This window comes from Cannabis sativa, chromosome X, assembly GCF_029168945.1.
Source record: "Cannabis sativa cultivar Pink pepper isolate KNU-18-1 chromosome X, ASM2916894v1, whole genome shotgun sequence".
Lineage (NCBI taxonomy): Eukaryota > Viridiplantae > Streptophyta > Magnoliopsida > Rosales > Cannabaceae > Cannabis > Cannabis sativa.
Window position 1 is genome coordinate 47,606,729 of NC_083610.1, and position 11,254 is coordinate 47,617,982.

The 11,254-nt window shown below is 35.2% G+C and overlaps 2 protein-coding genes across 2 annotated transcripts; both read right to left on the minus strand.

Moving 5' to 3' along the window:
• Positions 1–2,258: 2,258 nt before the first annotated feature.
• Positions 2,259–2,717, minus strand: LOC115721236 (uncharacterized). Its single transcript, XM_030650497.1, has one exon. It carries the CDS (start codon positions 2,715–2,717, stop codon positions 2,259–2,261), a length of 459 nt encoding a protein of 152 aa, XP_030506357.1.
• Positions 2,718–4,645: 1,928 nt separating this feature from the next.
• Positions 4,646–7,980, minus strand: LOC115711722 (3-hydroxy-3-methylglutaryl-coenzyme A reductase 1). The gene is made up of 4 exons (XM_030640101.2): positions 6,797–7,980; positions 6,348–6,529; positions 5,480–5,826; positions 4,646–5,396 (listed from the first exon to the last, which is right to left on the minus strand). The coding sequence occupies exons 1-4, from the start codon at positions 7,753–7,755 to the stop codon at positions 5,154–5,156; spliced, it is 1,731 nt and encodes a 576-aa protein (XP_030495961.1). The 5' UTR covers positions 7,756–7,980; the 3' UTR covers positions 4,646–5,153.
• Between the last annotated feature and the right edge of the window lie 3,274 nt (positions 7,981–11,254).

An 11,254-nucleotide genomic window follows, 5' to 3' on the forward strand; every position in this document is an offset into this window, starting at 1 on the left:
TATGAGCAAAATAGTGCAGATTGGATTGGATGAACGCCCTGTTGGAAATTATTTTACCAGGATCTATTTACTATCATGTATGTTGAATTAACAACCTAATATGAATTCTAAAACAATGAAAATAAACACATATAAAGTTAGAAAACCTTACAGTGGGTGCAGCGGAATAATATGACTCCTTCCGTTCAGATCTCTAGCCCTTGATTCCTTTCTGTAGCAGAGCATCACCAAGATCTGAACTTGGATCTTCTTTTCTCCTTCTTTGATGCAGAATATCCATAGTCTTACATACTATGATTGAGGTACCACTTGATGTGTGTGGGCACTACTCATCACTCAAGAGAATTCGAAAAACAGAGAAGAAAGAAAGAGAGAGAGTGGCGGTTTCATAGTGTTTGAGAGAATAAACTGTAAAGTGTGTGTCTCAAACCTGAAGCATTTACCTTCTATTTATAGAATACCACATAGGGTTAAAGTTGAATTATTTGGCATTTAAAAATGCAAAATAAAATGAGAATTAGAAGCATTAAGTGGCCGGCCATTCATTGAGGAAAACAAATCCTTCCACTTTTCAAACTTTCCTATTTCATCATTTCTAGTTTCCCATTTTCTCAAAATTGCCAATTCTCTCTTTCAACTTCATAAATGTCAAATCTAATTATTTAATAACTATATTAATTATTAAATAATATATTTTCATTTATTTTATTTATTAATAAAAACTAATCAAAGTTTCCCAATTAATAAATATACCATTTAAACTCTCTATTTACTGTTTTACTCTTGCTTAGTGAAAATTCATAAAGTAGACATAGTCTAACTTTTAGAATTATAATTGATTAATTAAAATCAATTAACTGAGTCTTACAAGCAGTATGGTCTCAACTAGTATGGGGACCATGGGTCTATATAACCGAGCTTCCAATAAGTCGAACCGAATTTACTAAGTAAATTCCCTAACTTATTAATTCCTCATTGAATCCACACTTAGAACTTGGAATTGCACTCTCAGTCATATAGAATGCTCTATATGTTCCACGATATAGACACGTCATTAGTTATCCATTGTTATAACCCTAATGTGATCAATGATCCTCTATATAGATGATCTACATTGAAAAGGCACTATTGTTACCGCTACACCTTCAATGTATTTTATCCTTAAAACACTTAACCCTGTATAAATGATATTTCACCTAAGTGAAATTAGATCTCCACCATTTATCTTCGTTTGGTTAAGCTCGAAGGAAATCATCCTTTACTTCTATTTGCCAGATAGAAGCTATAGATTCCATATTTATGTTAGCGCTCCCACTCAATTGCATTACCGTGTTCTCAAAATGTACGTATCACCCTGACTGTCAAAAGTAGGCTTAACTAACAAATCAAAGAACACGAATAACAATCTCTAGATTGAACCTAACCATATCAGGATTAAGATCATTTGATCTAGGATCAACAGGTGATATTGAATTGAATAGATATTACGGTAAGTTTTAATATATCTAATCAAAGTTCAATATCGGTCCCTTCCGATGTATACTCCATACATCCGATACTGGTAAACTTTGCCAATGTCCTGGAAAGGACATAACACTTTTCCAAGGTGTAAGAATACCTATCGTTGATTATACAATGTCAGTCTAAATCCAGTGTTCTGACAAATCAGGGAATAAACTTTTGAACATATAATTAAGATTATATTCCACTGTGCTGACAACACTATAATCTTCAACAAACTCATATGTTCTGGACTTAAAAAGAATTCATACATTATATACATATAATCATGAAATAAATCATGTGAACCATGCAACATAAAATGTTATTTCTGATCTTTATTAATAAGTAAATCTGATTATATTGAAATGAGTTTTATTTAGGGCATAAAACCCAACACGCCCCTATTTGAAAGTGCTTACTTTAACGTCTTTAGCTAAGCGCTCACTTCTTTTTATAGCTCAGCTAGGTTCAAGTCCACTATGCACATCCTTATAATGTCATAAGAAGAAGCTAGCTTTGTACCGGTGGAAACTTCGAAATTATCTCCAATATCATCAAAGCTTTCAAGTTTTTCATAAAACAACGACTTCATATCAACGTGGAATAGAATAGGGTCATTTTTTGGTCTTCTTCTTTCTACTTTTTAATCTTAGACCATCATCCATCACATCAACTCTACAACAAGTGTGAATAATTGCTGCAAAAACATTAAATGTTACCTCTTCATTTTGCACTCGCAACTTCAATTCTTCCTTTTATACATCAATCAGCACTTTCCATGTGGCTAAGAATGGCCTCCCTAATATAATTGAGATATTTGCATCTTCTTCCATGTCAAGAATAATAAAATCAGTAGAAAAGATGAATTTACCAACCTTTACCAAGACATCCTCAATCACTCCCCTAGGATACTTAACAGAACGATCTACCATTCGTAAGGAGATAGTTGTAGGGTGAGCTTCTCCTAATTTTAGCTTTCGAAAAACTGATAGAGGCATTAAATTCACATTAGCCCCCAAATCACACAAGGCTTTTGTTTCAACTGAGCCTCCTATAGAGCATGGAATATTAAAACTACCTAGATCCTTGAACTTTAGGGGTAGTTTCTTTTGCAAGATAGCACTGCATTCCTCAGTAAGTGTTATAGTCTCATAGTCCTCCAGTCTCCTTTTCTTTGATAAAATTTCCTTCATAAGCTTCACATAACTTGGCATCTGTTCAAGTGCCTCGGTATGAAACGGGATGAGGTGGCGACTGAGGTTACTGTGACAGCTGCTAATGTTGAAGAAGATCCCGCTGGAAATGCTAAGGATTTGAATCATGGCACAGGGGACTCATCTATTGATAGAGAAACTTTAATTGGCCTTGATCGGAGAGTGGTCCAAGGTGGAGATAATTCCTTTAAAATTCAATACAATAATTATGTAGCTGAGCATTTTATCCCTGATGTTAATATTGCTCATGTGGCAACTTTTTAAGAGTCGTCTTGGTGATAAGGATGTGGATGTTTCCTAGGCTAAGGAAAAAGTTTTAACAAAAAAGGAAAAAGGAGCTCATACAATTTAGGTTGGTATGGCTTATTAGTGTTCACCCTAAACTGATTTTTAGTCACAAATCTTCTGGTCCTCTCCCTAATTCAAGCCAGAAGAGGAAGAAATTGAATGAGACAAAGGATGTTGGACAAAACCTTCATGTGGATTCTAGTATTCAAGGAACTTCACCTAATCAAGGCTTTGTGCCTAGAACGTGCTTTGGTGAGGAAAGTTTTTGCAAGAAACGCTAACTTGTGCCTAGAACGTGCTTTGGTGAGGAAAGTTTTGCAAGAAATGCTAACTTGTGCCTAGAACGTGCTTTGGTGAGGAAATTTTTGCAAGAAATGCTAACTTGGTGTATTCTGATAAAGGAAAGAATAGTGGTAAACACATTTGTCATGCCTCCTAGGTGGTTACTAGTGGTGTTCCTGATGCTACCTTTAATCCACAGAGAGATTGTCAAGGGCAGGGGCTCTCTCATTTTAAAATGGATGGGGATGTTTCTCAAAAGTCGGAGACTAGACCAGAGGATTTGGAGGGAGGTAATTGGGAGCTTTCTAATTTGTCTTATGCAAGGTCCCCATTGGAGTCACATGGGCTCTCTTAAGAAGCAGGAATTTTTCGTGGCCAAGGAGGCAGGCCTTATCATGCCCCCCAAATCATTATGAAAATTCTTACGTGGAATTACCGTGGACATGGAAGTTCGCTGGCAAAAGAGGCTTTCCGGACCCTTGTCTCTAAAGAAGATTTGAATGCCCTCTTTCTTATGGAAACTAAGCTAGACGGAAGATGGATCGATGGAGAATATAGCTGTGGAGATTGCAAGGATTAATTCTCCTTGGGTTTTGATGGGAGATCTCAATATGGTTCTAAAGCTTGGAGGTAATCTGGTGGAAGAGACTGATTGTTGTAAAGGTTTGTCTAATTTTCTCAGTATCTCTAGTGGAGTGGAATTGGGGTGCATTGGAAATCATTTTAGGGATAAGTTGAAAAATACCTCTTTTTTGTATCCATTAATCAAAAATACCCTCATATTATATTTTATTAAAATATACCCACTTTTGTGTGTGGGTTGCCCAATATACCCTTATCCTCCACTTAAATCTAGTATATAATTTTCATTAACTTAAGGGGTATAATAGAAATATCATTTATAAAAGTGAGTATATTTCAAAAAAATATAAAAATAAATGTAAAAATTAAAACATATAAAGTAAAGTGAGTATACAATGTAATTTCCCTATCATTTTACCTAGTCCAACGGCCGACAATTTTTTGATCACATCAGGGAGCGTCTTGATCGTGTGGTTGGAGATCGAATAGAACTCCCCCTAATATAATTGGATTTCCACATACAGCCCTATTCGGCAGTGGCCCAATGAGGAGAGCTATTTTGAACTACACTTCATACAATACAGCAGCAACAGGTCAAAAATATAAATGTATGACAGCATAAATCTCACCAATATTTATATGTTAGCCACTCTTCTTAATATTGTACAATAATGGATTATAATATTAAATAGTACTTAGTTGTTGATGATGGTGATAACGATGACGATTATTAATAACATTGGAGAAAGAAATGATCGCAATAGCAATAAGCAAAATGACAAGAGAAAAGACATTGATTGAACAAGAATCCCACTACAAAATATTATTATACAAACATCTCCCAACACATAAGACAAAAACATCTATCTCTTTTTCAGAAAAATTAAAAGGAAAAAAAAAATCAAGACTTCGACATAATACAGACCACAGATTTTGAAGGTGGGGGAGATCTGCAGTGATGATGGCCTGCCATTGCCAAAGTATATTGTCTACTCAATGACACGTCACGCTGGGAGAAAATTAGAGAAGTTGGGAAGAACAAAACGAGCATCAAAAGAGAAAACCTGTACAGCCAACACAACCCAACTCATTCCCCATGTTATATTATTACTTTTCTCTCTCTTAAAAGATACCAAAATCCCTTATTACAGCTATGGAAATTGAACCCCCACAACAGTTTCCCATGTGCACACACCCAACCACACAGCCTGGACTAGTGGACTCTTTAATTTTAGCTCGTTCATCTTGCCCGGACCCCATTCCCTTTTTCTTTTTTGACATGTTTTAGCATGCAACTTTTGACATGTCTTTGCTGGATCTATTGTACTTCATGTGACTCTTGACAAGCTGCCCAGCTGCTATAGCAGACATCAAAGAGAGCTCACCTGCTAACACAGAACCGGCTACAATGGTGGCCAGTAGCCTAGAGTTTGCTCCTGGGGAATCTTTGTTTGAACCTTTCACACCAAGCAAGTTCAGGCATGCAGATTGAGAAGCAAGTTGAGTCCCACCTCCTACTGTACCCACCTGAAGATAAAATATATACGAATTAATGTTAGTGCATATCTTTAATAATTGATTGTGTGTTGGAATGGAACCACTGGCTTTACCTCAATTGAAGGCATTGTCACAGAGACATGAAGATCCTTGCCATTGTTGATAGCTTCCATCATGGTTATGCAATGCGAACTCTCTATGTTTTGTGCTGGATCTTGGCCAGTGGCTATGAATATTGCAGATACTATGTTGCTGGCGTGGGCATTGAATCCACCGAGAGCACCGGCAATGGCAGAGCCAGCAAGGTTCTTGAGCATGTTAAGCTCTACAAGAGCATCAATGTTTGTTTTTAAAACCTTCTTCACCACCTCTTCGTTGATCACTGCCTCACAAACAACTGATTTGCCGCGCCCTTCGATCCAGTTTACAGCAGCAGGTTTCTTGTCCGAACAAAAGTTTCCTGTGGTGTATAGTAGGAAAACATGAAACAGTACTAGAGAATGACATAGGAAGCTGTCAATTAACGCTTAAAAAAAATTAAAAGGACAGAGTTTGGTAATAAGATAGTAATAGAAAATGACCTGGATATGGACTTGGTCCTTACATGTATTAACATTTATTGACAAAAAAAATAGCAGGTCAATGACATTCAAAATCCTAATTCCAAACATTTCTATATTGGGGATGGGGATAACATTATCAGCGATGACCACTTGACAAGTATACCTGTACGAATTATTACACTATACGTAAATAGTACATGAAAACTCGACCACTGAAACTTCCAATAGGAACAAAAGGGAAACTCAACAAAAATTGCAGTCGATAATGCCTTCTTCACCAACAGAAAATTTTATAACTGTACATAACTTGAAAAAAAGAACATCACCCAGACCAGCAGCAATAATAACTCGGGGTTGAGATAAGGGAAAATGGCTAATTAGTCTAAAGATATAATAATCCTAAGGAAAAAAGACTAACCAGATATGCCAATAACATCCATGTCATGAAAGTCGGTTTGAAGGAAATCAAGAACATTCTGAACTCCTTTTGAAACCATGTTCATCCCCATGGCGTCACCCGTGCTGCAAGTAAATCTGACATACACATTCTTTCCAGCAATCGCGCACTGAATACCTTGGAGCCTGGCAAATCTACTAGACCTGGAGACGATAACCAAACCCAATAAGACAAAAGATTCAAATCTAACTGTATTATTGAAAGACTTTGATGAATCTGACATCGGAAAGAAACTTCACTTGAGTTTTCTATTCTTTCTTTGTTTACTTTTTTCAATACTTTCTTTATTACAAAAATTTCTATTAAATTAGAAGCGAGATCCAATCGATGCCCTTGTTAAAGATTCAATCGCCGTAACATGTATATAAATATATATATATATATATATATATATATATAAATAGACCGACCTGTTAAAGACCATGGAAAGAGTGTCGAAATTTTCAGGGTCCTCCAAGAAGAACTTCAACTCGGAAGCTCTCTTGGCGGAACTAAACCTCACAACCGGTGCTCTGGTCATGCCATCCCTCAACAACACGCTGCTAGCCCCACCAGACAAATGGATTGCCTTGCAGCCTCTGTTAGTACTCGCAATCAAACAACCCTCCGTAGTCGCCATCGGCACCGAATACTCGAACCCATCGAGCATCAACGGACCCGCGATCCCCACCGGAATCTGAACGTACCCAACAGGCATTTCGCAGCACTGCCCCAAAATAGATTCGTAATCAAACCCTTCCAAGGGCAAACCCTGGAGCGACCTTCGCGTCGTCCTCTGAAGCGCTTCACGTCTAATCGCCGCGGCTCTTTTACAGTCTCCGATCTTGGACTCGAGCGAGTATGAAGGCACTTTCCCCTGCACTACCGAATTTATAATCTCCTCGTCTTCTTCGGATGACAATGTTGCAAGAACCTGACGATCCAAGTTGGGGGTTCGAACGATGGGACAAGGCGGTGGGCAGCCACTGTCGTCGACTAGAAAATCAGGTGTAGCATCGTCCAGGTCCCAAGCCTCATGGGAGGCGCGTGCAATGAACGATTGAACAAAGTCAATACCAAAAAATCCAAGCAAGTATATAAATGATGCGATGAGAGAGACAATGGCGGCAATTTCCGAGAGCGTAACGACATGAAGAGGCGTAGAGTTTCGGATCTTGTCACGCCACCGGTGGAGGAGATAATAGGCGACGGAGAAGAAAAGCGTGAAGAAGACAGCGTTGGTCAAGTACAGAGGAAGAGGGAGAGCGTCGGAAGCTTTAGGAGAGCGGTGAATCTGGTCTTCATCGGTTACCGGAGAAGCCTGTTTCCGGTGAAGGACTTCTCCAGAGGACGTAAGAAGAGGCTTCGAAGGCCGCCGGCGGCTGTCCATGGCGGAGCACCGGCGGAAGAAGGAGATGTTTGTTAGGTGAGATCAGAAGGGGTTTTGGGTTGTTAGATGGGAGCGAAGATTTAGGAGAGTAATTAAGGGGGTAATATAATGGAATGGAGGAAGGAAGAAGAGAAGAGCACTCCTATTAGGCATCATAGTCCCAACACGATCTGAATGTGTACTTTCGTTACTTACCAATTTTTTATATTATTTATTAAATTAAATTATACAATATTTGATGTCAATTTGTCTCAATAATAATATGTCATTTCTAAGCACGTATTTTTTTAATATTTGGAGTAATTTACGAATAAAAATATTTAAATTTTACTCCTAATTTTAAATAAATAACTAAGTTTAATTTTTAGAAGTAATAATACTCAAATTATATTTTTTTATATTTTTGGAAACCTGTAGGTACATAACCGTTAAAGATTAAATCATTATCCATGTGTTATTTTTTTATTAGTATATTTAAATTAATATTTAAAAAAAAATTAATGACTTAAACTAATCAAAAAATTTCACGTATTAATTTACTTAACACTTAACAGTTAGGTAACTACAAAAGTTCTAGAATTATAACTTAGATATCATCACCGCTCATAATAAAACTTAAGTATTTATTTGCAACTGCGAGTTAAACTTAGATATTTATGCCGCAAATTACTTTAATATTTTTGAAGAGAGTTATACTATTAGAGTATTTTTAGAATTAAGAATGTGTGGAAAAAAATAAAATAAAATATTATATTTTTAGATGATATGAAGATTTTTAATACCTTTAAATTATAAGAGATATTCTTAGAAGTAAAAGTATCAAAAATAATATAAAAGATTTTATTATTAAATAATGTAATAGAGAAATAAAATAATGTTGGAATTTATTTTACCAGGATCTTAGATCTACTCACAAGTATGTTTATTAACACCCTAAATATGAACTTTCTAAAACGATGAAATAAACACATATAAAGTTTAGGAAACCTTACATTGGGTGCAGCGGAATTAAATGACTCCTTCCGTTCAGATATCTAGCCCTTGATTCCTTTCTGTAGTAGAGCATTATCAATATCTGAACCTGGATCTCTTTCTCTGAATCTTTGATGCTGAAACTCCTTTGCTGATGATCTTTCTTCACGATCTTCCTCACTATGATTGAGGTATCACTTGCTGTGTGTGGGCACTACTCATACACTAAGGATTTCGAAATTCAAGAGGGAAGAGAAAGAAGAAGTGGCAGCTAAAGATAGGGAGAGAGAAAGGCTCAGGTTTTTCTCTTAAGGAAAAATAGAAAATTTCAGTGTAATTTTCCAGAAGCCTTCACTATCTATTTATAGCATTCCACTAGGGTTAGGTTTGAATTATTTGGCATTAAAATAATGAAAATATCAGAGGGAAAACCCTACAAAAGTGGCCGGCCATGCAAGGTGGATTTTGGCCTCACTTTTGCAATTTTGCAGTTTTATCTTTTCTGCATCTGATTTTCTCAAAAACGCCAATTTTCTAATTCAACCATTTAAATGTCAATTCTAACTATTTAATAACTATAAATAATTATTAAATAATATTGTCATTTATCATATTTATTAATTGAACCATACAAAGTATCATAATTAACAAATATGCCCATATAAACTCTTTCTTTACAATTTCGCCCTTACTTAGTGAAAAATTCACAAATAGACACAGTCTAATTTGAGAATTATAATTGATTAATCAAAACCAATTACATGAGTCTTACAAGAAATATTATCTCAACTAGTGGGGGGACCATGGGTCTATATAACCGAGCTTCCAATAAGTAGATCAAGAATTTAGGACTAAAATTCACTGACTTATTAATTCTTCGTTGAATCCACGCATAGAACTTAGAATTGCACTCTCAGTATATAGAATGCTCTATATGTTCCACCATATAGACACATCATTAGTTATCCATTGTTATAATCCTAATGTGATCAATGATCCTCTATATGAATGATCTACACTGTAAAGGGATTAGATTACCGTAACACCCTACTATGTATTTTATCCTTAAAACACTTGACCCCGTATAAATGATATTTCAGCTTATGTGAAATGAGATCTCCACCATTTATTTTCGTTTGGTCAAGCTCGAAGGAGATCATCCTTTGCTTACTATTCGCCAGATAGAAGCTATAGATTCCATGTTTATGCTAGCGCTCCCACTCAATTGCACTACCGTGTTCCCAAAATGTACGTATCACCCTGACCTAAAAGTAGGCTTAACTAACAAATCAAAGAACACGAATAGCCTTTCAAGATTGAGCATAATCATAACAGGATTAAGAACATTTGATCTAGGATCAACTAGGCGATATTGACTTGAATAGATTTTACGGTAAGTTTAATAAATCTAAGTTAAAGTTCAATATCGGTCCCTTCCGATGCATACTCCATGCATCCAACCTGAGCTTTACTTTAACCAATGCTCTGGAAAGAACATAGCACTTCTCCAAATGCAAGTAAACTCTGTTGTAGATTATCATATCAGTAAAACCCTATGTTTGATAAATCTAGGAAACTTTATTCACATAGTCATGTTTACTTTCCAATGTGTTGACGGCACAATAAACAGGATCAAGTATGTGAAAAGGGTTTCAGATGAATTTATACATTATGTACATATAATCATGAAATGAATCATGTGAACCATGCAACATTAAATGTTATTTCTAATCTATATTAATAAGTAAATCTGATTATATTGAAATGAGTTTTATTTAGGGCATAAAACCCAACAAATAAAATATTATATTTTTTAAATAATGTTAAAAGTTTTATAGCTTTTAAAAAATATTACCATTGGAGATGAATGATGTCCCTTAATAAGGGGTGGGCATCATCTAATCCAATCCAATTACAAAAGATTGAATATCCAATTACAATTGGATTAGATGTTAAAAGTTGAATTCTAATTGGAATGGATCGGTTATTGGATGTCAATCTCAAAATCTAATTAAAAACCGATCCAATCCAATTACATTTATATATGTTAGAAAAATATTTATATATTAAAAAATAATGAAAAATATAATATATATTAATTATATTTTTATTAGATTTTTTTATGTGTTGAATTTGTAATACTTGGTTGTTTTGTGTATTTATTTTCATGATATTTTGTTCTATTTTATTATTTAGAAATATTGTTGTTTTAATTAGGATAAATTGCGGCATAAATACCTAATGTTTCAGATTTTATACACTTAAATACATTATTTTTATTTTTAGAGGCAAAAATACTTAATGTTACAATTCTCTTACACTCATTACTACCATTTCTGTTATCTCATAAATATGGACACGTTGAGGGTATAGATGCATTACATTTATTTATTTTTTTTTATTTTAAAACTTAATATTCTTAATATGAGAAACTAAATGCTACTTATTTCAAAAAAAAAAAAACAAGTTCTCATGATAATTTTCACATATACTGCACTGGTTCACTCAGTTATGTTGATTTAGTTTT